Raw genomic sequence first — 27,471 nt, 5'->3', positions numbered from 1 at the left:
CCCACTCTGTGTTCCCACCCCTTTCTGTACCCTCCCAGGGCAGAGAAAGACTGGAGACTGGCTGTAGTGTCCCTGGGTCCTCACGTGGCCCTGCCACTCCCCACAGTCCCCAGCCGTGTTATTCTGTCCAGGCCTCCTGTTCTCCTCCTTCATGTGGGGAGAGGCCATGCTTCTCTGCAGGCGTGGTGTTTGGGATCTGTGGTTCTCAGCTGTCCTGTAGGTGGGGAAAGGGATTGTTGATGCTTGAAGTAGCAAGTGTACCACCTCAGAAACACCTGGCCCCACCTTTGATTCAAGCCTCCAAATCCATTTCTGCGTGAGCTAAATAAATTAGCCTTACATTGTGCCAACCTGCACACTAATGGCAAGGGGCTAGCCTCACTCCCAGCTCTAGCAGGCCTGAGGGAAATGGTGGGAAGCAGGCTTAGTGACACAGTTGTAGGTTTGTGGGGCAGGCTCTGGGATCAGGCCCTGCCACTTAGGGCTCTGTGATCTTTGACCATTTTCTCAAGCTCTCTGCATTTGTTTTCCTCTCCCTAAAATGAGATGCTGCTGATTTGTGGGGTGGTCAAGAGAGTTTGCTGAGATAACCCAGCCGGGTGCTATCAGCACACAGTAGATGCTCAATGCTTTTGTTCACAGAAGGCTGGGGAGCAGACTAGAATGTGGCTCATTCCCCCTCACGCACTCACTGCAGACAACAGCCTGGCTCTTACAGGGAGGGATAAAGCGTTTGGCCTCTATATCACCATGGCCATTGGGGGAAGGGGGTTAGTTGCCTCTTTTTTGAGGTGGTAATGGGCCACCTGGGCCAGACTACCGCTGGCCTGGCAAGAGATGGTCCTGAGAACAGGAATCCTCCAGCCCCAGGACAGATCTGAGGTTCAGGGAGTGGGGCCAGGTCTGAAGGGCTTCCCCTCCCTGTCCAGGCCCTATCTCTGCCCTACCAAGACAGACCTATCCTCCATGGCAGAGCCAGACACCACGTGTGACCCTCTGCTGACAGGCTGATGATATGTCAGTGAGTGCCTGCACCCCCTAGCCAGGGCTGCTGGTCCCTTCCCAGGCCACCCAGTGCATGTGCCTCCCCTCCCTCATCCTGAAACATAAACACAGGATCGAGTGACAGCATATTTTGACTCCGGGGCGACTGTGGAGTAGCTTATCAAATTATCAAAGCCTGTGGATTTAATTGGAATTTTGCAGATAACCCAACATCTTTCAAGTGTGCTGCTGCAGGGGCCGTCTGCCAATAATTCACAGGGGTCAGGGTGGGGAACCTGCCTGCTTTTCTACCTTCCAGGGGAGACAAGGTTGTGGGGGAGGTAGGCAGAAGCCTGAGCCCCCACAGCTTTGATCCTGGGCCACTCACTTGCTCCTGTGGGTGGAGGGAGAGCCAGGCCCATCTCCAGGTTACAAGTGGAGGCTCTTCAAAGCCACTGGCCCAGCACAGAAAGAAGGTTCTTCACAGATACCCCCAATGGGCTCAGCACAGAGCTGCTGGTGTGGTTGCCCTTCATGTGGCCACCCAGGAAGGTGAACGGGATCAGTGCCTTTGTAAAGAGGCTCAAGCCAGCCCCTTCTATCACTTGAGGACATGGCATTTACCCCTCCCACTATGTGAATACAACAGCTAGAATGAGCCATCTGTGAGGAACCTGCTCTCACCAGACACCAGATCTGCTGATCTTGGACTTTCCAGCCTCCAGAACTGTGAGCAATATGTTTCTGTTAAATTACCTAGTTTTTTGCTATTGCAGCCTAGACAGCCTGAGACCCTCACTGTGCCTATCATTGGTCCCTCCCACTAGACCACAGGCTCTGGGAGAGTGAGAACTTGTCTCTTTCCTATTCATGGCTGTGTCCCCAGCACCCAGAACAGTGCCTGTCCCACAGCAGCTTCTCAGGGAACATCTGTTGATGAATGATGTCCTTCAATCTTCATCATGTTCTTACACGGTAGCTGTGGCTATGACATGATTCTCCCAAGGCTCAGAGAGATGAAGTAACTCACCTAAGGTCACCCAAATAGCAGGGGCAAGGTCCAAAGTCATGCAGGCTGGCTCCAGACTCATTGTTTTTTGGGGGTTTTTTTTGAGACAGTCTCGCTATGTCGCCCTCGGTATAGTGTTGTGGCATCACAGCTCATGACAACCTCAAATTTTTAGGCTTAAGTTATTCTCTTGTTGCAACCTCCCAAGTAGCTGGGACTCCAGGTGCCCACCACAACATCTGGCTATTTTTTGTTGCAGTTGTCATTGTTGTTTAGCTGGCTCAGGCTGGGTTCCAACCCACCAGCCTCAGTATATATGGCCAGCACCTTACCCACTGAAGTACAGGCACCACCTCTTTTTTTTGAGACAGTCTCACTCAGTTGCTCTAGAGTTGAGTGCTATGATGTCATAGCTCACAGCAACCTCAAACTCCTGGACTCAAGAGATCCTCTTGCCTTACCCTCCAAAGTAGCTCAGACTATTTTTTTTTTTTTTTAGAGATGGGGGTCTCATGCTTGCTCAGGCTGCTCTTAAACTCCTGAGCTCAAGCAATCCACCCACCTCAGCCTCTCAGAGGGCTGGGATAACAGGTGTGAGCCACCACACCAGGCCGGGGACACTCTCCTAACCACAGCTGGAGCCATCACTCCGTTCACGCCCAAGGTTCTTCAGCCTCCTCAGCAGTGCCCCTGCCGCACCCCACCCCAGCCTGGGCAGGTGCGCACCAACCTCAGTCCCCTTTGACGTTTGTTTTCTTTTGAGGATGGTGTAGGTCTTAGTCTGTTCAGGCTACTGTAGCGGAATACCATAGACTGGGTAGCTTTTACAACAGAAATTTATTTATTTTTTCTGTTTTTTTTTTGAGAGACAGTCTCACTTTGTCGCCCTTGGTAGAGTGCCATGGCATCACAGCTCACAGCAACCTCAAACTCTTGAGCTTAAGTGATTCTCTTGCCTCAGCCTCCCAAGTAGCTGGGACTACAGGCGCCTGCCACAACGCCTGGCTATTTTTTGGTTGTAGTTGTCACTGTTGTTTGGCAGGCCCCGGCTGCATTCGAACCCGCCAGCTCTGGTGTATGTGGCAGGTGCCTTAGCCGCTTGAGCTACAGGCGCTGAGACTAGAAATTTATTTTTCACAGTTCTGGAAGCTGGGAAGTCCTCAGTCAAAGGACCAGCAGATTTGGTGTCTGGTGAGGGCTCAGTTCATAGACAATGGTCTTTACGTTGGCGGAAACGAAACCAGCTCCCTGGGGCCTTTCTTATAAGGCACTATCCCAATTCCTGAGGGCTCTACCCTCAGGACCTAGTCCCTTCCCAAAGGCCCTACCTTCTAATACCATCACTTTGGGCATTAACATTTAACATATGAATTTGGAGGAAACACAAACATTTGGTCTATGGTAGTGTGTTCTTGAGAAGAAGAGTTGTATGTACATGTGTGCACATGGGTGTGTGTCTACCTGCATGCATGGTGCATGTCCCAAAGGGGGGGCTCCTCTGTGCCCTACCTAATATCATCCCATGTAAATCTCAGGCCATGCCAGGAAGGTGATATTATTATCCCCATTCAGCAGATGGGGAAGCAAAGACCCTAGCAGGTGCCTGGACTGCCCCAGGCCTCATGGCTAAGACAGAAGGCAGGCCTTGAACCCAAGTCTGCCTGCCTTGCAAGCCTGTTCTCTTAGGTCCCGCACTCACCCCCCAGCCCTCTGTTCTGTGCCCTGTGCTGGTAATGAAGCTTCTTGGTCTGTCCTGTGTGGATTTCAAGGAAATTGTGTGACAGCTTGGGGTGAGGACAGCCTTGGTCACCAAATCAATCCTAAGGAGGTAGACAAAGACCCACCCATGAAGCTGGAGGGAATCTAGTGCAGAGCAGTCAGGGGATATTGCCTCTGACAATCAGGATAAACTTTGCTGACAGGGAAGCCACACCAGCCACCCGCTGCAGCCACAGAGGTGACCCCTGCTGTGAGCACAGCCTGCTTACTTGCCCTACCACGCCCTTGAGGCCACGCTACAGACTCAGCTCCGCCTAGCTTTGCTCTGGGTGATCTCCCCAGAACCCCCTGCTTGGCCACTGGGCCAGGGAGCCAAGACACCTGGCTGTGCTTCCACAGGCACAGCCCCTCATCAAGCAGGGCCCCCTCTGCTTGCCTGTTGCCTGAAGGCCAAAACAAAGCTGGGCCCTTAACAGGCTGTGTATTTTTTTTTTTTTTTTTTGTAGAGACAGAGTCTCACTTTATGGCCCTCGGTAGAGTGTCGTGGCCTCACACAGCTCACAGCAACCTCCAACTCCTGGGCTTAAGCGATTCTCTTGCCTCAGCCTCCCGAGTAGCTGGGACTACAGGCACCTACCACAACGCCCGGCTATTTTTTGGTTGCAGTTTGGCCGGGGCTGAGTTTGAACCCGCCACCCTCCGTATATGGGGCCGGCGCCTTACCGACTGAGCCACAGGCACCGCCCAACAGGCTGTGTATTGAACTGCCCATGCCAGAGGCACAGAGTCAACCTCACTGGACGTAAGTGGTCTGGGTTCAGAGACCAGCTGTGCTGGACACCTTGGGCAAGTTGCATAGCCCATCCCTGCCTCAGTTTCCTTATATGTAGAGTGGGAATGTTCTTCCCTCCAAAGACAGTTGTGAGGATAAATACCTGAACAAACCTAGCACAGCATCAGCACTGCCCAGGGCCAGTGTTTGTTGTCCTTATCAGGGCAGCCCTGGGTGGAAGGACACAGCAGGAGAGGCCCCCGCATCACCTCCACCCTCCACCCACACCACACACACCTTTATCTATGCCCGGAAGTGGCAGGTCTGCCATTTGCAGCCTCAGCCAGGATTGCAGACTCCTTTACCACCGCTGGCAGCCCCAGCCCATGAGCAGGGTGAACACACAGGCATGTGGCACACCCATATCACAGAGGGGAAAACTGAGGCCAGGGCTGAGCTGGTCTGCCTCCCTCTTGTCACTGAATGAGCCTGCTGCCAACCCATTCTTACAGCCCTAGTGGTCTACAGTGGACCCATACAGTGGGCAGAGTGTCATCCCTTCTCCCTGCTCTGGGCCTGGGCCTGTCGCCTTAGTTTCTTCCTGTTGAAGCGAAACAGGCTTCTGGTTAAATTCTTGAAATTGCATGGGAGGAGCAGAACCTGCTCAACTGGCTTTTGTTCTTCAGCCCCAGGACCACAGAGCTACCCTCTGTGTGGCCTAGAACAATGCCCCAATGTTCAGAGGGACCTGGGATGAGAGGCAGTTCAGAACTGCCCCTGCCTCCGCCTAGAGCAGGGGTTCTCAGCCTGTGGGTCATGACCCATAGGAACTGTATTAAAGGACCAAGGCATTGGAAGGTTGAGAACCACTGGCCTAGAGGGTTAAATTGAGTTAAATTACCTGCAGCAGCAGCACTCAGAACACCCAGCTCTGCTTGTGGCCTTGAATGAGTCAGTTCTCCTCATCAGATCTCAGTTTCCCCAACTGTATGAGGGGCCCACACTGCCACTTGGCAGGATAGTTGTAAAGTTCAAGGAGCTGATGCTTGTAAAATGCCTCTAGGTGGGGTTTAGTGCATCCCAGATGCTCCCTAAATGAGATTGTTTTTCTTCCCCTTCCCCTTGTCAGCCCAGGGCAGAGTGCAAAGTAGCCACTCGGAAAAGACTGAGAGTCTGGTATTGGGATGTGCCGAAGGTGGGAGCTGGGGTGTGTGTCTCACTGAGTCCCTCTCAGCTCTAGGCGTCCTCACCAGGACTGCTGACTGTGGGTGAGGCTGCCCCTCCACCTTGCTGGCTCTTAGGAACTCCAGGCATCCCACATCCCTGTCCATGACCAAGGGAGCAGTGGGCTGGGAATCAGGGTAGTGGGCCCACCCACCACATGCTTGGCTGAGTCCTGGCCAGACCTTCATCATCAGGATGGCTCTCTGCACCTCATCAGGCCCTACCACCACCCATCTGACCAAGGACAGGGGCGACACTGCAGCCCCTGCCACTGGCCATAAGGAGGCACAAATAGCCTCCTTATGCTGACAGGCAGGAGGAACAGCTGGCCCCTAGGGGCTATGGGTCCACAGGGGCTGAGGTGGAAGGACATAGAACTTTATGTAAGTAAGCTATGCCCACCTCTGTGTGGCCCCCTTCAACCTGGGTGGGCGGGTGGCAGGAAGCGCGCACAGCAAGCTGTGTCCAGCCCACTTGAAAGGGTCATTGCTGTGGGGAATAAGGATTTCTGCAGGCTGTCATGCTGGGTGGGCAAGCTGGAGGGAGGCAGATTTAGACACAGCCAGGCTAGTCTGGCTCATGGAGCAAAGGCTGGGAGGGCCATGTCTGGGAAGAGAAGGTGACTGTGTTTTCAGGCCTGGCACAGGAGTTTCAGCTCTCCTGAGCAGGAGTGAGAGGGAGGTAGCAGGGAAAGGTACCAGTACAGGGTGTGCGAGGGTGGACTGGGTCCCCTGTTACTTTTGTGGCCTTAAACATTCTATGTTTCTCTGAAACCTTGGGCCAGGGAAGAAGGTCTTGGTACACAGGTGCCCAAGACCCCCATGTGCATACCCCTCTCATGCCCAAGGCCCACAGTGCCCTGAGCAGACACCCTCCTGGAAGACACCCCCCAAGGACCCCAACCGTGCTTTGTTGTTTTGTCAGGTTTGAGGTGGGTTTAGTTCTCCCTGCCTTGAATTTACTTACCTTCCTTGGAACTAGTCCCCTGGGGAGGGAGGCCAGGGGAGAGTGACATCCAGAACCTGGGTCTTTCCTTGGCCATCTAGATCAAGTTTCCCCTGTTGATGGGCTGGTGGGTGGCATTCATCCATGATATCATCTAAGGATCATCTCCACGTGAGGCACAGGAACATAGCCCAGTCCCCACCTGGGGTCTCTTATGGCCTAAGGGTGGGGGGACAGCCCAGCAGGGGCCTGGCTTGCTCCTGGCAAGCCCTGGCTCCTCCATGATGGTCCTGTGACCTAGGAATTAAATTCACAGAGCCTCAGTTTCCTGGCCTGCAAAATGGGGCTTATCCCAGTTGCAGAAGTAGAGCACAATATTGTGAAAGTGCAGGGCCACTGCAGCAGGCCAGCCTGGGCAAGGGGGTCAGGAGGCTTCCCTGAAGAGGTAGCATTCAAGCTGAGCACTATTCAAGGGGAGTGGAAGAGGAGGGCACCCAAGCCAGAGGGAGTCCCTGCAACTGCGACTGTAGTATTTCAAGGATTAAAAGAAATTTCGTCTCCCTGCAGAGTAAAAGTAGGGAGAGTATCAGCTGGGGTAGGCCCAGAGATGGGTCAGAGGCAGTCATTAGCCATTTCTACACTTCGGGACCAGATGAGGGAGTAGCATCTGGGGGTCTCTGGGGTCCCTCCCAGCCCTAATATTGTGTGGTCCTATCAGGACCAGTTGGCTATTGCAATGATCAAACAGCCAACAGCAGGGTCTATAGTGGGGCTGGATGCTGTGGGAACCAGAGATGTTCATAGGTACCCTGGAAGAGACAAGAATCTAGAGATCACATGACCCTCTCTCCTTCACAGGCTGCATAAGCCCGGTCTTGAGGTCCATTGGAGTATAGGCAACAGTGTAATTTGGGGTCACTTCTAGTCCCGCAGGTTATGGGATCTGTGTGCATCTGGCTCCACCCTGTGGCATTGCTGGATATTACAGCTGCCAGTGTCTGGCTGCTGTTAATACTGTGCTAAAGCCATGCTGGACCCTGTGAGGTTCACCGTCCTTTTTGCAGATGAGGAAACTTAGACTGAGAGAAACTTGGTTGAGTTACCTCTCAGCTAGGAAATGACAGAGGCTGGATTCAAACTGTACCCCGTCCAACTCCAAGTCTGCACCCACTGACCACACGGGGGCGTGCTGAAGATGCCGGGATGCAGCTAAGCTGTGGCCCAGGACACTAGCTCCAAATTTCAGGATAAGATCCTTCATCTGACAAAAGGGTAGAATAACTGAATCTGGACCCTGTGTTTGCTGTTCACTGCAGAGGCTGAAAGTGCACTTGAGGCACTTTCCACATTTGGGGGACTGTTAAGGGGGGCTTGCCAGGCCACATCCCTGAGAAGATGCAAGGTTCAGGAGATGCCCAGGTCCAGTCTAGGGTCCCTAATGCAGCTCTTTGAGAACCTCCCAGGAGGGTCTTCCTGCTCCAGGATCCGGCCTCGGAGGAGGGGCACTGCCTGGCTGGTATAGGCTCCTCTGATGAGACACTGGAGGCTGGCTCTGGAAGTGCCCAGAAAAGCTGGCCTTCCTTACCCAAACCACAGACCCTTAGCTCCCCATCCTCTCTCTGACACATGGCCTATGCATCACATGGGGGTTCATGAATCAAGAGGATACGTGGATGGATACATGCAACCCCCCCACGCGGGACTCACAGCCCAAACGCCCACTATGAGAGGCTGGTTTGGCTGAAGCCTTGCTCAATGGTTAGGGGTGGAGGGATTTTTTTCCCCAAAACAGCTTTTCTGAGGTATAATTTACATACTATAAAATTCATTTGTTTTTAGTATACAGTTGATTCATTGATTATCAGTGTATTTATAGTTGTGCAACTATCACTGCACTTCAATTCTAGAATGTTTCCATGCCCCCTAAAAGATCCCAGAGGGAGGTTTTTAATTCTTTCCAAACTCCAGTGTTTTGGAGCCCTGTTAGCATCCTCTCCCTCTGCTCCTGTCTGGGAAAAGGAAATGTATGTCCTCGGGGATGGAGTTCCTGCCCCACCCAGTGCTGCTCTGGTTTCTGGACCCTCTGGTAATTCCAGCTGCTGCTCTGGCCCTTGCTCAAACTGCTCAGCAGCCCAGGGTGAGGCCTGCCTGGTCTTCCGATGGAGCTCTGAGGTATGCTGACCACAGAGTAGGCCCAAGATGGAGGGTAGGGTGCTCACTTTAGCAGGTACCTTCCCTGCCTGTTGATCCCAGTTGACCCAACTGGGTGCCTGCCTTGAACTTCACTCGCAACCCCAGGTAATCAGGCCCCCCAGGTCAGTGGGAACCTAGAACACAGTGCTTTCTTCCCCAGCTTCTCAGAAGGCAGGAGCAGGCACAGACACGAGCCACGAGCTGCCCAGATTCCTACCTAGGGCACATTCCTGGTGTCCTGGCAGCCCAGCTGCTTAGCAGAAAGTACACGAAGATCTGACTGTCAGCTTGAGTTTTCACAATCATTTTTTCCCTTTTGGGATGCTCCTAGGAAGGAAGTGGGGGTGGCCTTGGAGTCACAGGTCTAGCTTCAGATCCTGGCTCTGCCTCTTGTCAGCTGTGTGTCAGGTGGGGCGACCTTTCAACCCCAATATAAACCCACCACTCACCCACCCACCCCAGGCCTGCCTTTCCCACCCACCCACTGGGACTTCTCAATTGTGGCACATACCCTAGATGTAATGAAACGGTCCAACAGGCTGGGCATGGTGGCTCGCACCTGTAATCCTAGCACTAGGGGATGCTGAGGCACGTGGATTGCTTGAGCTCAGGAGTTCAAGATCAGCCTGAGCAAGAGCAACACTCCATCTCTACTAAAAATAGAAAAACTAGATGGGCATGGTAGTGGGCTCCTATAGTCCCAGCTACCTGGGAGGCTGAGGCAAAGGATTGCTTGAGCCCAGGAGTTTCAGGTTGCTGCTGTGAGCTATGATAGTCTACCCAGAGCAACCGAATGAGGCTTTGTCTCAAAAAATGAAAGAAACAGCCCAACATTCAGCTTTCCCAGGAGGCTGCGCACACCCTGAGGCCCAGGACCACTGCTGCCTGGTATTACTGTGTCCCTTGTGCTGGCTGAAGGCTGGACACAACAGGTATTCTGTGAGTGGAGACGATGACTTCCTCTGAGCTTCATGCTTCCTCAGAGGTAAAGCAGGGACAACAATTGTGGTGACATAGGTCTAGGAAGTAATAAGAGCCCATCCTTATTGGATGCTCCCCATGTGCTAACTCTCCTAAGCAGTTTACATGTTTTAACTCTTAATTTTTACATCCATCCTATGAAGGAGGTACAGTTATTTCCCCCAATTTACAGATAAAGCCATTGAGGCACGGTGAGGTCATGTGACTTGCAAAGCCAATAAGTGGCAAAGCTGGACCAGAACCTAGTCCAGCACGAGCGCCTGGCTCTTCCCTACCCTGCCCCTCATGAAGTGCACAGTGCACGGTCACAGCAAATGGGACTGTCCTTACTGCTGCTGTTGAAGGCACTAAGCCAGAGCCTGGCTCACCACCAAAACCCTCACCGCTCAGCTTGCAGCTTCATGGGTTTGGAGTTTCTGAAGCTGTCTGAGCAACCTCTCCTTCCATCCGGGCTGTGTCCTGGGTTGGTGGTGGGGGGGTGTCCCCAGGCTCCGGTCCTAGTCTTTGGAGCCCAAAGTTCCCAGACATCATTCACCCCAACTCTGCAAGTTGGGCAGCCCCCGAGAAGGGAAATGACTTGCCTGTAGTCAGAGAAGCTGGATTAGCACCAGCTTTCTTGGCTCTAAGTTAAGCACTCTTTCTGACTCTCAGAACTTTCCCAGTCAGTTTCTAGAGCATCCCCAGTGCGGGTGTGTGGGAGGGTGCCGGAGGCCTGAGTTGAACCCTAAAGAGACTCAAATAGCAGCATGGCTAATGGACAGGGCGGAGGAGCCAGCTGCTCTGAAAGGCCCAGAAGCAGGAGCTTGGCTGATTTAATCAGGCAGGGGCAGCCTACTGATTAGTGAAGCCTGTGTCTGCCAGCCAGCAGATAAAAGGTTAATGCCTGGGAGCGCCTCTGCCTGTCACCCATGCCAGTCCATCAAGTAGGAGAGGGCACCTGCCAGCCTGCCTCACCTGGACAGAGACCCCAGGACACCTGTAGCACTTAGGGAAGCTGCCTCTGGAGCAGGAAGATGGAAAACATGTGTGGTCCTTGCATAGGCCCCACTGTATGCCAGGCCCTGTACTAGGTCCTGATGGCTACAAATATCTTAATGGGAAGTGGGGGCCACTGTGTGCCACCAAGACAGAGAAATAATTCAAGGAAAGGAAGATGTCTTGGTTTGGAATCCCCCAGAGCAGATCTGGAGGTGACCCCAGAAGGCCCCAGTTAAGTTGGGGAGGAAGGCAGGGAGGACCAGGGGTGCTGGCAGAGATGGCTGGGCATTCCTGTACCCCTGCACACACCTCCAGTCTTCCTCCAGACAGCATTCAGAGGGAACTTTCCCAAAAGCTCAGTGGGAGCTAAACATTACTGGCTTCCCACTATGCTTATGGTGACTGCCCAGAGCTTCTGATGGGCTGATGCCCAGCCTCATGCCTCCCAGCCCCAGCCTTGAGGCCCCTGCCTCACTCCGAGGGCTCCTTTAATCCTCCTTTGGGAGACCTTCCCTTTCTTTCTTGTCTCAGCCCCTTCATTTTCTTCACAGTTCTTACCCAGTTCATTAATTTGCTTACCTGGGGGTGCCTTGCTCCCCACACCCCCAGGGGCAGGGAGTGGAGCCTGTTATCCCAGGCCTGGCACCTAATAAGTGCTCAGCAAATACTCTCTGACCATAAGAGTAACTTGGTGCCAGCGTGGAGACCAGACTGCCACTCAAGGCCTGAGGTCAATGCTGGCTGAGGTCATCAGGAAGTGCCTGCACAGAGGGCAGGCTCCTGTGTCCCCCTTCCAAGAAAGGCTGGGCTGACCATAGTACCAGAGATGGTCATTGAGCATGAGGTGGGGGCACCATGTAGATGCTCAAACCAGGAGTGCAGGGAGACAAGGGGGAGGTGGAAGGGACCTTTGGGGCCTGGGAATATGCAGAGAAGGCTGCCCTAGAGCTGGGCCTCTAAATGGACTTGGAGGCCAAAGGTGAGGAGTGCCAGGGAGGCTTCTGAGCAGGGGGAGGCAGGCAGGAGGCAGGGGTAGAGGTGTCGATGGAGGGCAGGAACACAGGAAGATGGAGAAGGAGATTCATGAGATCACAATGGTTAGGGGCCCAGGCATAAAGTCAGTTAGCACTGGGTTCAAATCCCAGCCCTACCACTTGAGTTAGTGACTTAAGGTCTCTATGCCTCAGTTTCCTTATCTTGGAAATGGGGATAATGACAGCCTTTTCCTCTTGAGGTGAGCAAGAGGATTAAGTGAGATAATGTATATGAAGCCTGTAGCTGTGCCTAGTGCATGGCCAGCACCTAGGTTGCAAAACTTTCTGCAGCTGGAGGCCTCCTTGCAGGAGTCCAGATAGGGCTCAGTCCAATGCCCTGGTTTTTTCAGTCACGGAAACTGAGGCACAGGGAAGGCTGCCATTACCCAGGTCATACCACCACCTTGGGCTGGCCTCTGGAAGGTCTCTTTCTGGATTTTTCCTTAGACCGGCTCCGTCATGTATGTGCTTACAGAGTCTGCTGGCAGACCCTTTGCTGTCTGGGGCCTGAGCTGGCCCAGGAGCCACCCTCTCCCTGGTCACACAGGCCCTTGGCTGGGAGCCCTTTTGTCCTGCATTTTGAGTGCCCGCTGTGTGGAGCGTGGCGGCTGTCTGCCTCTTTGTGGAGCACCCTCATTAAGTCAGTTTCTTGGTCCAGCAGTGAGGGGGATCCAGGCTTGGCTGTCACTTCTGTTGCCTCAGATCAGGGAGGGCCAAGACCCCTGTCAGCCTGGCAGTTTTTGGGGAATTCCTGGGGACTGTTGAAGTGGTAGCAGTCATTCAGATGGGACTAGAAGCCCTCAGCTCTGCCACCCCCTCCCCCAGCACTGCCAGCAAACAGGGTGCATAGTCTTGGCAAAGTTTATAGCCCTTTACCCTGCAGAGCCTGGGTTTCTTGTCTCTCCAGACACTCAAGCCTTGGCCTACTCCATTAAAGGCAGATGGGCTGTCTCCCCACACCCTCCCAAGCTCCTGATCCCCACTCAGTGCCTCCTCTGGCCATCTCTTTCTGAGTAGAGACACACACACTCCATCCAGGGTTGACCCTGGGCCTGGGCAGACCTCTGGGGCTGGCAGGTAGAGGACCCTGCATTGGCTTACTGCTATGGAGCTCTGGGTGCTTAGAGGTATTAACTTGTTTACTCCTGACAATCCAATTAGAGGGTCCTGCCAGGCTGTGCACTTTATAAATGAAGACAGAGACAGACTTAAATCTGACAGAGCTGGGATTTGAACCCAGGCAGCTGCTCACGTGTATGTACACACATGTGAGCTAAACCTTCTAGTGGTACGATGCCAAAGTCTGGCAATGCATTGGGCATAGGTACTGTCCAATCAAGTAGCCACTAGCCACTGTGCCTCTTTAAATTTAAATCTTAAAATGTAAAATTCTGTTTTTTAGTCACACTGGCCATGTTTTAAGCGCTCGATAGCCCCAGTGCCTAGTGGCCACCATATTGGGCAGTGCAGACAAAATCCACTTCCATTATCCCTGAGAATTCTATCCTCACCAGGTGTTGGAGCCAGAACTGGGACACTCAGTGCCATTGGGGGCCAAAATCAGAGTGGGCTTCCTGGAGGCAGTGTCTCCTCCCTAGGCCTTGCAAGGGCAGGAGGTGGCCTACAGTGGTCATAGGATAGCCTAGGTGTGCAGCCTTTCCCATCTGGCTGTGTGACACTGCACAAATTACTTAACCTGACTAAGCTTCACCTGTAACATGGGGCTGGAGCACCTGCCTCTAGGATGACATAAGGCAGGTGTCACAATCTCATGCATCTGTTTGCTTGGTGCTTGTGCATTTGTGATGGGGCATCCAGAAATGTCTGGGAACTGCCAGTTTTCTCACTCTAAGAGAGAGAAAGTCTCGGCAAAGTTTATAGCCCTTTACCCGGCAGAGCCTGGGTTTCTTGTCTCTCCAGACACCCAAGCCTTGGCCCACTCAATTAAAGGCAGATAATGGCTCCCAGGTCTCCCAGGCAGTATGATGGGCTAGGTCCTAAGAGAAGCTCAGGGTTCAAGTTCTCTTTCCCACAGAGCCCACGGCAGGAACAAGCACAGGTGGGCCTCTGACAGGCTCTTGGGTGTGTGTGGGAAGCAGGGAGCCCCTGGCCCAAGTTCCTCTCCTCAGGTTGAAATTAGGCCAGGGCTGTGAGGGGCCCATAGCCAAGGAGCCACCCAGAGGAATGGGTGTCACCAGGGTCCCTGGTGTCAGTCTCACACACAAACCAGATAAACCTCTGCAGAAGGGGTCAGTGTAGCTTCAGGAGCAACACAGTCCTCAGTCTCCCCTAAAACAAGTTCATACTCCATCACCTAATGGAAAACTAGAAGCAGGTGGGAATCCAGTTCTGTCTCAGCTGAGGGGTCGGGGGGGAATCTTTTGTTACAAGCATCACCACTGGGGTTCTCCCAACAAGTTCCTTCTGGGGTCTGAGCCAGCTTCCCTGGCCCCAGCTGCATGTTGTGTTCCCCAGGACACACAGCCTTTTGCCCCAGCACATACACCCTGACATGCACATGGTTCCATGTCCGTTCCTGCCTCTGCACCTTTGCTCCCACCATCCTCCACCCAGTGTCTCCTTCCTGCCTCTAATGTTGTAAATATTCCTCCTCTTTCAAGAGCTAGTTCCCATGTCCCTCTTTCTTACGTTTTTTTTTTTTTTTTTTTTTTTTTGAGATGAAGTCTTGATCCGTCACCCAGGCTGGAGTGCAGTGGCATGGTTGTAACTCACTGCAGCCTTGAACTGCTGGGCTCAAGGCCATCCTCCTGCTTAGCCATGCCTGGATAATTTTAAAACTTTTTTGTAGAGATGGGGTCTCGCTGTTGCCTAAGCTGGTCTCAAACTCCTGGCCTCAAGCAGTCCTCCTGCTTTGGCCTCTGAAAGTGTTGAATTACAGGCATGGGCCACTGTGCCTGGCCATTGTACCTCCCTTTCTAGGCAGCCTTCTCTGACCACGCCAGAACACTCTGACTTCCCTGTCCTGGGATTCCTAAGCAATAAATCCTTTTGACCAACTTTGGGGTACTTAATCACAAAGGAGCTTCTGAGTTTTCTTTCCCTGGGTGTTAGTCTTATCTCCCCACTGGAAGGTATGCTCTTTGAGGGTAGGACAGTGTATCTTTTTCTTCAGGCACAAGACTGAGTCTAGAGCAACCCTTAGTGGAAGACATGGTTGGACGAATGGATGGATAGATGGACAGATGGACAAATGTACTTGAAGAGAGACAGGGAAAGTCTTCAAATATGGAAGACCCTCCTTCATCTTTTCTTCAGGGACTTCATAGCTGAACCCATCACCCCATTTTGTCACTTCCCCTTCCATTGTTTCTTAGGTATGGCATGTAGTCCCAGAAGCTCCATGGTCAAGTGTAGTCCGGCAAATAGGATAACTCTTTTTTATTTTTGCAGTTTTGGCCGGGGCTGAGTTTGAACCCGCCACCTCTGGCATATGGGGCCAGTGCCCTACTCCTTTGAGCCACAGGTGCTGCCCCAAAATAGGATCATTCTGGAGACTTCAGGAAGAGCCCAGAGCATTCAGGGCAATGGGCTGAGCTGGCAGTCCCAGGCCCTCCTTTCCTCTCCAGGAAATCAGCTTGGTATAGCTGTTTATCCCCTGCCTCCCTCCCTCTTTAGGACTACTTGTCAGAATCAGGGTCTTGGTGGGGCTCTAGGCCTGCTTGTTTTCGTGGGCCTGCATTGGTGCCCTGAGCAATGGAGCTAGGGTCTTACACAGTCCATGCCAGTGATGGTTGGCCAGTCAGCCCCTCCTGTAATCTGGCCACTGTCCATGCTCTAAAGCTAGACCGCTGTGAGCCCAGGCTGTTGGGAGAAGGCCTTTCCATGTGCCAGATACTGCTGTGGAAGCCTTGCACATTGTCCCAGTAAGCCGTACAGTGACTCTGTAAGGTAGAACTGTTTTAATCCACTTTTTACAACTAAAGGCAGGCAGAGGTTAAGCAACTTGCTTCCACCACAGAGTGGCAGGTGGCTGACCTGGGGCTCAGACCCATCAACCCCTTTAACTCTCTGCTGTGAAAGCTGGAATGATGAAACCCATCCCTGGGCAGAAGACACACTGAGTGCCTTTGCCCAGAATGGTGAGACAAGTCAGAGGAGACAAACAGACAGGCAGACAGTGCTTTGTTCTCTTGCTGTGGATAGAGCAGTGGCAGATCCCCCTTGATATTTAAGAGATAAACGGAAAACCCCGGGGCAGGGGATGTGGGGGTTCTGGATCCTGTGATGGCCAAGCATCTGGCCTCTCTGGGACACAGCCTGGGGAAGGCCTGAGACTTCTTCCCTCCCCAAGAATTCAGCTTTTTCACCCGGGGCAAGAATTCCAGCCTCTCTGGGCTATCCACATGGTCACAATGGGGCCCATTCTCAAAACCCTGGAAAACACAGCCCCTGCAGAGAAAGGACAGATTCTTGTTAGACACAAGGGCCCTCAGTTCAACAATTTAGATGGAAGAGCACATGGGGGCAGAGAACGGCCTTCAGGCCCCTTCTGTCTGCCATGCCTGGAGGTTGCTGCCTCTCAGAGACCATTCCGTGCAAAGGCTGTCAAAAGCCGGAACAAAAACCCAGCTAGGGGGTAAGTGGGGTAAAAAAAAAAAAACAAAAAAAAAACCAGCATTCTGTAAACCTCAGCTGACCCAAAGCCTCTTCACTCAAATCCTCCTTGCTTGGCTTCTGGAAGCACACACTCTGTGTCTCTGTATTGGTTTCACAGAGAAAATTCTGACAACAGCTCTGTGAAGGTGCTCCAAGTAGCCCCCTTTTAGGGCTGGGGATCCCAACCCAGAGAATTGGCCAGTGTTTTCAAAACTTTTCTGCTATAAGAAGAAATTTCACATTGCAACCCAATACATATAGACAGATGGACATCTGAAACAAGTTCCACAAAGCAACCTTGCTATGGTGACTCTCCAATCATTTCTAGTCTATTCTTTTTTAAATGCTTGTTTGGGACTCACAAAATTGATTTTAGAACTCAACCGTGAGTCATGGCCTGTTATTTGAAAAGCGCTAGTTTGTAGTGACTTGCCCAGGGCCACCAGCCACCGAGGCATAGAACTGGGCCCAGAATGCAGGACTGTTGACATTCACAGCCTCGTTCCTGCTCCTATGCCTCAGCTATCTACCTTGCCTCTTAACAAAAATTTTCTGCAGCCAGGATCTGACCACATCACTCCCTGTTTCTGAAACCTTCTGGATTTCACAGCTGGACACCAAAGCCCTGCCCAGACTGGCCTTTCCCTGCCTGGCCTCCTACTCACCTGCACTTGCCAGTTCGACTCTGTTTAGAGTTACTTATTCCTGCTTCCAGAGCTTTCCCCCCTCCTTATCCCTCCATGGATCCAAACCACCTTTTCCTTTAAGGCTTCCTCCTCCAGGAAGCTACTTGGGATGTCCTGCAACCCTTGGGACCTCTCTTTTCTCTACACTCAAAGAGTAACCCGTCCTGGGAGGTGCCTGTGGTTCAGTGGGCAGGGCACTGGCACCATATACCAAGGGTGGTGGGTTCCAACCCAGCCCCGGCCAAAGTGCAACAAAAAATAGCTGGGCATTGTGGTGGGTGCCTGTAGTCCCAGCTACTCAAGGGGCTGAGGCAAGAGAATCGCCTAAGCCCAGGAGCTAGAGGCTGCTGTGAGCTGTAACACCATGGCGCTCTACCAAGGGCGATAAAGTGAGACTCTGTCTCTACAAAAACCAAACAAACAACAAAAAATAAAAATAAAAAAGAAAGAAAAGAGTAACCCGTCCTGTTAATCACCAGCGATAGTCTCAGAATGCTAACTTTCTCATCAGACTAGGTAGTTTTGTTTCTCCAGCTTCACCTCTAACTCACTGGTCAGAGGCATGACACATGCTTCTCCTGTGCCTGCCTGTGCAGGCCTTAATGAGATTGCCTACAGCAGGAGCTTCAAAAGTGCTTATTGGTTGAAAGCAGCAGTCACAAGGGTTCCAAGTCACTCCCCTGGCCAAGGTTGCATACCATCTCGCCCAGCCCTCATATTCTGGCAGTGGCCATGGTCTCTCAAATCACCCCCAGGTCAGCCTTCTGGCAGCCCAGCTGGCCTCTCAAGCAGTTCCCAGCAGCAGCAGGCCCTGCAGAGGGGCATCCTGGGCTGAGTGGCCAATGTCAGCCAGCAGACGGGAGGGTGAGAACACCAGGCTAGAAGTTTGCATACGTGTGTCCTCCTCTGCCAAGACAGTTACTGCTGGGAGGGAGAAGGGGGAGGGGGGAAGGCCCTCGTAGCATCCTTCAGAATGTCACCTGGCAGGGACTCAGCATCCTTCCACAGAGAGGGCCTAGCCTGCCTGGGCTTTTTTTCCTGTTCTTTCCCTTGCCTCAGTGGTACTTCCTGGCTTTGCATCTCACTCTGGGAACCCTGATTGACAGGACAGCCACCTCCTTTCCCTACCAAAAGCCTGCTGCCTAATCCTTGGTGGGCCTCAGCATAGCCCCTTGGGAGCATTCTGGGTCAGGATTGTCAGTTTAGCTTCTGGGGAAGCATCAGTCTCCTCATCCATAAAGTGGGTTCACACTGAAGGCCAACTGCTGGGAATTTTCAAGGGGAGGCCATAGAGTGGGGAGCCATTGTTAGATGTTATTTCCGTCCCCTCCCTCTAGCCTCTCTTTTGTCACTGTCTCCAATACCAGCCATTTTACTAGTGTGTCCAGGGAAGGAGCACAGCATGTCTCACCTAGAAAAGAAGTGGGCATAACTCCACACTTTGGGAGACTGAGGTGGGAGGATCATGAGGCCAGGAGTTCGAGACCAAGCTAAGCAACAAGCAAGACCCTGTCTCTATGAAAATACAAATAACAAATTTAACCGGGTATGGTGGCATCCTAACTGTCCTAGGAATAGTTCTAACTGCTCAGAAGGCTGAAGTGGGAGAATTACTTGAACCCCAGAGTAAGCTATGATCTCGCTACTATACCGCAGTCTGAATGACAGAGCAAGACTCTGTTTCTAAGAAAAAAAGAAATGAACAAAAAGAAAAATCTGACCTTTTGAGATGTGCATCAGTGTGAAAATACAGGATGCTTTGCATCTCTTGGTTTTGGGGCTCTGAGAGTTGACTACCAATAGAAGGGTCCAGATAAGTATGCCAATTCCTATGGGCCAGGGTCACCCTGAAAATATGATTGTTGCCAGACAAATCTCATACAGGGTGAGGAAACAGGCTTTCCTGGTGCCCAGAACTACACAAAGACCAGCATTTGCACTTTGGTGTCCGTGAAAACCCCAGTCAGCCTTGTCTGCCATCACATGGTAAGGCCTTAAGAAACAGCCCTTTCCTTTTGTTTCAAGGACCTCTGCAGGGCCCAAGTTTAAGCAGGCCTTTGCCATCTGAGTAACAACTGAGGTGGAGGGAGATGGGCCCAGGTATGAAAGAAGAACAAAGATGATGTAAATGGCAGGTCCCTTTCTGCATACTGTGCCTTGCACCCCAGATTCTGGGGACTTGGTGCTATTATTGTCCTCATTTCGCAGATGGAGAAATAAAGGTGAAGGAACTGTTCTAGGTCACCACCCAGCTAGCAAGTAGCGGGGATCGAATGTCTTCACCCAGGGGCAGACTGCATCATACTTTGAGGAAGGTCCAAGAAATGAACTAATTGTGCGGGGAGGAAAAGAGGCCTTAGGGTTCCTTGTTTACATGGAGGTAGGTAGGGGGCTGGAGGAACTCTACCCCTCTTACCGAGCCAGGCCAGACCTGTGGACCACAGAGTAATCAACTGTCCCAGTTTCCAGTTTGAATCCTGAAAGTCCCATGACCCTGTTTTCCTGGGATTGCTGGCCACTATACCTGTGGTCTGAGTCACCCCCGGACCAGCTACAGAGAACGAATGGCAGAATGGTTTGATGGGAGCCAGGTCAGGACACAGTCGGGGAGGCCTTTTCAATTACATTAACCTCTGGTGAGTCTGGAGGGAGGTGCTAGCCTTGCCCTCCCCTTCTCCTTCCTGTGGCTCCCTGGGAGATAGTGATTCAGCAGTAAGTCGGAAGCAGGCTAGACTGTGACCTACCAGGAGTGGAGTCACCGCCAGGGCAAGAATTAGAAAAAGGAGGGAATGTGGGGAGGGGTCCTTGAGTTGTTAGGAAACTGGACCCAGCAGAGGGCCCTGCTGTCTTGCCCAGGCTGGGTCTGGTTGTAGGGCAATGGGGTGGGCATGCTTTACCCCCGCCCCAACTCTAGCCCTAGTATGTGAGGGATGGGGGAGACCCAATACCAGATACCTAAGCTGCTTCTCAGCCTGTTCAGCAGCTAAAAATATGAAATGGCTTTGCTCAAAGGTACCCAACCAGAAACTTCCAAGAGGTTTCCTATTAGGGCAGTGCCTGCTCGGGCTAGAGGCCAGATGCTGTGAGGATGCCTCTGCCTGCCATTCCCAATGTTCAGTCACAGCCTGGCTGCCCCCACTGCCAGGGTCTCAGCTTCTACCCATTTGCTCTGAGGCCCCCCAGGGGCTCTGCCTTCTACTCCTGTACCCACTGTTTCAGAAGTGGGTAGTGTTTGGGAACTTGTCTTGAGCCTCAGAGGAAGGCCTGGCCCCTAGTCCCAAGCGTACCGTGTACTATGTGACCCTGAACACACTGCCTGGCTTCTCTAAGCTTTGTTCCTCTCACCTGCAAGATAAGACCACACCACCTGCAGGGAGGGAGCCAGAAGCCCTGGATGGGGAGGACTCTATACTCTGGCTGAGGGAGAGGCAGGCCTGGGGGTCTATCTAGAAGCTTCTTGGGAAGTGTAAGCATGTTGTTCTTACTTAGCATAAATGTTTCTCAGGGTGACTGTGGGCCTGATGGAGATTATGCAACACTTAGTCCAGCCTCAGAATCCACTGGGGAGTTTGTTGGAGATGTAGACAATGCAGTAGGTTGGGGTGGGGCCCCATGTCTGAATTTTTGACCGGCTTTCTAGATGATTCCATTGAATGGCCAAGCTAAGAATCACTGCCTAGGAGCCTGACACAAAGGAGGCACTCAAGGCTTGTGAATTATGTTCCTTTCCCACTCCTGAGCCTTAATGTGCTCCCCTGTCACTTGGAAATATTGTGCCTGCCTCTCTGCTGGGGCTGCTGACAAGCTCAAAGAGAATCCTGAGTAGCTCACAGCTGCACAAGTGTGTGGGGGTAGGGAGGTGAGAGGTGGCCAAGCCTATGAGGAAGCCACCCGCTCTCTGGGATACTGCAGCCAGGGGGATGATCAGTGATCATGTAGTCCCAGGCCCAGAGGTACGATGGAAGGGAGGGAGGACAGCCCCTTGTTGCCATCCATCCCCTGTGCTTCTCTGGTAGCCCAGCCTCAGCGAGAAAGCCTGAAAAACTAATTTCCTCCTTGGAAGTGAGCAGGACACAGCCATCATATGATACTCTCCTCCCTTCACTGGGAATTCTCTCTACAGTTGAGCTTCGAGGGGCACAAGCCAGGCACGCCAGGACACAGTCCCTGTCCAGTCTCCCTTCTGCCCCAGGGAGACAGCATGCCCTTGTTAAGGCTTCCCTGGATGGCCAGGTGGTAGGATGGGAACTCTCCCACCTCTTAGCTCCCCTTGGAGGGAACAGTTTCAAAAGATTCTCCTCACTGGGCACAGTGGCTAATGCCTTGTACTCCCAGCACTTGGGAGGCTGAGGCAGGTGAGTTCACAGGTTTGAGACCAGCCTGAGTCAGAGCAAGACCCTATCTCTAAAATAAATAAATAAATAAATAGCCAGGCATTGTGGTGGATGCCCTGTAGTCCCAGCTACTTGGAAGGTTAATGCAAGAGGGTCGCTGAGTTTGAAGTTGCTGTGAGCTAAGATGCTACAGCACTCCAGGGTGACCAAGTGAGACTCTGTCTCCAAAAAAAAAAGATTCTCCTTGTCCTGCAGTTTTTATCCCTGCAGGTGGGCTTATAAAACACGGCCCTTCCCCAGACTGGTGTGACCTTGGGAAGTGGCGGAATCTCTGTTTCCCCATCTGTAAAGTGGAGTTGATGAGATCTTCCCATGGTGTAGAAGGGAGGAATGAAAGAGACGTGGAATACCAAGGGGGTTCTCAGACAGAATAGGGAAGGAGGCCGGTAGTGTCAGAAAGGCCAGTTCCGGGCCTTGCCACCAGCATTCTGATGCTATAGGCTCGGAGCCCAAATGTTGGGAAATGTAGATGCCTAGGAGAGGGAGAACCCCTCACTCCTGGCTGTGTGAACAAATTACCTTGAGCTCAATAAACACCCCAATGGGGTGTTTTTGAGGGACTATGGCAGTTCCAAGAGGAAATCAGGTAAGGGATCCTTACCTGGACCTCCTAAGTCAGAATGTCAAGGACTCTGCATGTTTTCTTGCTTGCCATTTCTTCTACCATGAGACCTGCCCTTTCCCAGCAGGCAGACCTAGATGGCTAGTTTTCTTCCACCAAAGATGGGCAGCAATTGGCATTTTCTTTGGCCCCCAGAGAAAATGGAAGGCATTCCTTCCACATTCCAGCTGGTCCCTTTGCTGTTCCCTGATCATTTTAACAGAAAGAACTGGCGTTTTAGGGACATGTGAGGCTCAGATTAAGGGAGTCAGCTCATTTTCCCCAGTCCCTTGAGGTTTGGTGAATGGAGGAGGGACAAGACCTGATCCTGAATGTGAGTTAATTCCATGCTGGAGGGCAGGGCATGCTTCAGGCTGGGAGGATTAAATGTCTAAGGTCACCCAACACTTACAGTCTGTGATAGGATTTGAACCCAGCATCCCCTTCTTCAGAATCTTAACCTCCACTCCTACCATTCCTAGTCTCCCAGTTACCCTTGCCACTCTCTGTGACCCCGCCTGCATCTCCAGGTTCCCCAGCTGGAGCCTTAGACAAAGGCCTATATGTGTATAACCAACACTCAGCCTACAGCCAGCATTTATCCAACACCTGGACCAGGCCCAGGAGACAGGCTGATAGGAAACCAACCATTGTGCCCTCAGGTAGTCTTGGGTGTAAGGACCCCACAGACCGAAAAAAGGGGTCACACAAGTCTGTAATTACATAGGGGGTGAATCAGGGATGTCGAGGAAGACTCAGTGAGGAAGTGATATTTCAGTCGTGACTTACAGGCTAACCGCTTAGCCTGGATTCCCCTCCCAATTCTTTGCATATTGCATGACTTGCCCCAGCGGAGCAAAGAACTGGGGGGTGTTACTACCTCCTGGAGTGGGGTGCGGGCTCCCACAGCGGGACCAGGCCTAGGTTCTAGCAACCACTCTCAGTTTCCCACTTAAGGAAGGGCATTACAGCCGGCCTCAACCTCCCCCATCCACGGAGGCTGGGGAAGTTGCGCTCTGGTAGGCGCGGTGGGCGGGCGCGGGCGGTGGGAGGGCGTGGCGAGGCGGGGTGGGCGGAGCGCCCGAGGCGCGGCGGGCGGGGGCTGCGGGGGCTGCGGACCGGCTGGCGCGGCGCGCAGTGCGTGCGGCTGCGGAGCGCACGGCTGGCCCGGCCGTGGGCATCACATGAGCAGCCGCACCGGTGACCGACGGAGCCCGCCCGTGGGCGCCCCCACAGTAGCAGCCCCGCGTCCCGGTCCGGCCCTAACCATGTCTATATGTTGTTGCTTCTTTTTCAGGGACTATGGCAGTTCCAAGAGGAAATCAGGTAAGGGAGCCTCCGGGCGTTTTTCCTTCCAACCTGCCTGCCCGGTGCACGCACCCCTGCGATCCTGCGGAGGACTGTCGGGAGGGACTGTCCTCGCCTCTTGCAGGGCCAGGGGTACTCTCTTCAGTTGCCCCCTCTCCAGTCCGTGGCCCCAGAGATGTGTGGTCCTCGCACCGTCATTCTCCTCCCACCGAGTCCCTCGGGCTCCCCTGCGCGCAGCTCTTCCAGATGGGTGTGGGGGTGGGTGCTTGGGAGATTTGGGGGTGTCGTCATGGGCTTGAGTCCCCGCAACCTTCACTCCCGGGCTACAAGTGCCCACTACTGGGCACTGCTGTGACTTCTCCTTGGGTCTTTATCGCGGTGCGACGGTAATGGAAGGGTTAACAGATGCATAGTTTTCCCGGTGAAAAGGTGAGATCCAGACTGAAGGGGGGTCCTTGTGTGACTTGAGGGTTTAGCGCCTGCACCACAGACTTTCCCCCTTGCCCCAACTCTGAGCACGCACTCGGTGCTGCGAGGGTAGGGGCTGTGCGTGGTGGCGGTTGAAAGGCACAAGGGAGGGGGCCTGCCGCCCAGCCCCACCACCACCCGGGCCTCCCTCGCTCTGGAGTTTGTGAAGGGGTGGAGGCGGGAGGAGAGGCGGGGCAAGTCCTCTGACGCTTGGGTGCTGGGGTCAGAGAAGGGTTCTCCTCAAATGTCAAGCGCCAGGGTGTGGGCGGCGTAGTTAACTGGGGGAGGGTAGTCCCTAGAAATTGGGGCTGCCTGTGTACTGGGGTGGGGGCGGACAGACTGGAGCTACCCGTGTTCGCACGTGTATTGCCCTTATTTACCGGTGCTGGACAGCCATCTAAGGGGCTGGCCCTTGGGCATGTAGGAAGTGTGTATAAACCCTTGGCTCACATTAATGGCTCCAGCGTCCTAGTGCCGTGGCCTGTGTATTAGCAATAGTTCCCATGTGTATGGATGGAATGTGAATTGGTTAGCCTTGTATGACATGTATGTTTCTGAGTGTGGGTTCCTATATTTTGTGTATGTGGGTGCTTGCTCACGCCCTGTGAGGGTGTGTTAACGTGGTTGGGTGCATAGGCTGGTACTTTGTGCCAGTGTGTTGAGGTCTCTGCTTGTGGGTCAGAGTCCGTGTGCTTGTGTACCTGTTGGGGGCGTGTCTGGTTTGGGAGGACATATGTGTGTACACGTGCCTATCAACTGAACCTAGGGTGTCTCTGTTATGCCAGCCCACTGGTGCAGGCAGGACATTTCCTCCTGCTTGAGGAGTTGTAGCATGGCCTCAGTTGTCCCTCTCCAGGAGAGTACCAAAGGGGAGATTGGAAGGAGCACCCAAACTGGATTCCCCCAAGAAACTTGCCTTGGGCCTCAGAGGTATAGTCCACTGAATGGTTAAGCCTGTGTTCAAATGCTGTGTGACCTTACGCAAGTTTCATAACCTCTCTGTCCCTCGGTTTCCTCATTTTCTTTAAAACAAAGATAATGGTTGTATCTACCTCACTTGTAGAAGATTAAGTAAGTGAATGTGGGCTGGGCACGGTGGCTCACACCTGTAATCCTAGCACTCTGGGAGGCCGAGGCAGGTGAATTATTTGAGCTCAGGAGTTCAAGACCAGCCTGAGCGAGAGTGAGACCCCCTCATTTTAGAAATAGAAAAACTAGCTAGGCGTTGTGATGGGCACCTGTAGTCCCCAGTACTTGAGAGGCTGAGGAAGAAGGATCACTTGAGCCCAAGACTTTGAGGTTGCTGTGAGCTATAACCATGGCACTCTAGCCTGGAGCAACAGAGTGAGACCCTGTCTCATAAAGATAAATAAGTGAATGTGGAATAGTCCTAAGTACATAAATACTATAGAAGTATCAGTTATCAACATGCTCCTCCCCACTTTCTAAAGTCTTAGGACTTGGTCCTGGGTCCTGGTCCACCTTGCTCCCTATGTGACCTTGGGCGAATTCCTCATCTACTCTGGGCCTCAGGTTCCCCTTGTAAAGGCAAGGGCTGTTCCAAATAACCTCTCGGGTCCCTTGACCCTATCTCCGTGGCTCAGCTTGCGTGCTGCTTCCTAGGCAATGTGGAGCCCCACCCAGCCTGCTGTGCCTGCAGAAAGCCTTCCCCCACTTTCTCTGCCTTCTCTCAGGCCAGGAAAAGGATGGATGGAGAAATTTAATTTACATTGGTGTGCTTATGATAATAGCCACTTAGTGTCATGGTCAGAGTGCCAGCTCTGGAGCCAGACAGCAGTTTAGAATCTGGCTTCTCTCTTCTGTGACCTTGGGTGTATGTCTTACCCTCTCTGTTCCTGCTCCCTCTTCTGGAAATTTGGGGTGATATTCATACCCCCCTCAGGATGGATAACTGTGGCTGGGCCACAGTGTCCTAATACTGATCAGGTGTCATTCTGAGTGTTTTTGTGAAGGTGGTGTTTGGATGAGATGAATATTTAAGTCAGTGGACTTTGAGTAAAGCAGATGACCCTCCTTAACGTGGCTTAGCCCTATCCAATCAGCTGAAGGCCTTAATACAACAAAGGCTGACCTTCCCTAGCGTGAGAGGCTTCTGCTGGTAGCCTGCCTCTGGACTCAACTGCAACTCTTCCCCTAGTCTCCAACCTGCCAGCCTCCTCATCAGATTTTGGACTCACCACCCTCCACAATCGCATGAGCCAATTCCTAAAATAAATCTCTCTCTTTTTGTCCCTGTACACATCCTATTGGTTCTCTCTGGAGAACCTTGATTCATGTACAACTCATGGATATAATGATGATCAGATAAACTAATATATGTAAGCATGCATAGGACGCTGCCTGGAACCTGGAAAGCTCTCTGTAAGTAGCAGCTGCTATTAATGAATGAGCATCTACTATGTGCTAAGAACGTTGCATGTTTCCTCATCTCCTGCTCAGAGCCATACTGCATGGTAGGTGCAGATGAGAACCTGGGGCCCTGAGAGTGTGACTGCCCACCGTTCTTGGCAAAGTTCAGATAAGAGTCCACCTTCAGGGCTCTGCACTGCTCTACAATAAACTTAACGAAGTTTTAGGGTCACTCCAGTGAGGGACATTTGCACACAGGAAATGGATGCTGTTCCTGGTCCTCACTGTTCACACTTCAGTCCCCAAACCCTAGCTTATCTTTGGAGGACCTCTCACTGAGCACAGAGCTTAGACTTGAGGCAAGGCTTAGAGAGGGGGTGTCAGCAAAGATAGAAAGGTCTTAGGAACTTTGTGAAGGAAGCAGGACTGGTGACCTTGAAAACTGGAAGGCATGGTGGTCTCTATCCTTCCTCCATCGAACCTGTTCTTTCCCAGCAGCTTCCTATCCGAGAGGCAGGCAACACCCACCCTGTTGCTTAAGCCCAACATCTAGAAGTCATCCTTGACTTCCCTTTCTCTCACTTGCCAACTTGACCTCTAGATCCTTCCACTTCCCCCCACCTCCACCATCACACCTGGTGTTACAGGCACCCAGGAAGATGCTGGCTTCTAACCTAGTCTCTCTGCTTCTGTCTTCAGCACTCTACCTGCCATTCTGTACACTATAGCACAGGTGGGCTCTTAAAGAGATAGATTGAATAATGTGCCTTCCTGTTTGAATTCCCCCAGGGATTCCTCAAGGCACCCTGAATGAACTCCTTAAGCTGGCTCACAGTGCTGGGTGACAGGGCCCCTGCCTGCCTGCCCACCTGCCCTGGGCTTTACCCCTCCCCTCCCCCCTCTCCCACCTTGTTCCCACTGCACACACCCCTCAGCCACACCCATCATCTTCAGCTCCTCTAGTGCTTCAAACTCATTCCTCCCTGCGGGCTTTGTCCTCTGTTCCCTGTCTTGGAATGCTCTTTGATCTTTCCGGTTTCTGGCTCCTTAAGATTTCTGCTTTGTTACCATCTCAGAGAAGCTGCCTGATCCTGCACTGTCCAGATGGCTTCTCAAACTATCCCACCTATTCCCTTAACATCACACTCTAGTTACATTGTGTTGTTCCTGTTTCTCTGTCTCCCACCA

General features: G+C 52.6%; 1 protein-coding gene across 9 annotated transcripts in view; it reads left to right on the top strand.

Moving 5' to 3' along the window:
- The window catches only part of SH3PXD2A (SH3 and PX domains 2A), a 241,257-nt gene that overhangs the window by 127,012 nt on the left and 86,774 nt on the right, over positions 1–27,471 (top strand). For 4 of the 9 annotated variants that reach the window (XM_053583134.1, XM_053583137.1, XM_053583132.1 and 1 more), the window contains exon 6: positions 22,094–22,122. In XM_053583134.1, coding sequence (XP_053439109.1) covers positions 22,094–22,122 — 29 coding nt within the window. Of the gene's footprint in view, positions 1–22,093; positions 22,123–23,321; positions 23,464–27,471 lie in introns of those variants that run through there. The other 5 variants (XM_053583135.1, XM_053583133.1, XM_053583131.1 and 2 more) reach the window with 3 other exon arrangements.

The sequence above is a fragment of the Nycticebus coucang genome, chromosome 3 (genome assembly GCF_027406575.1).
Source record: "Nycticebus coucang isolate mNycCou1 chromosome 3, mNycCou1.pri, whole genome shotgun sequence".
Taxonomy (NCBI): Eukaryota; Metazoa; Chordata; class Mammalia; order Primates; family Lorisidae; genus Nycticebus; species Nycticebus coucang.
This window is presented reverse-complemented; position numbering and strand designations above follow the sequence as displayed.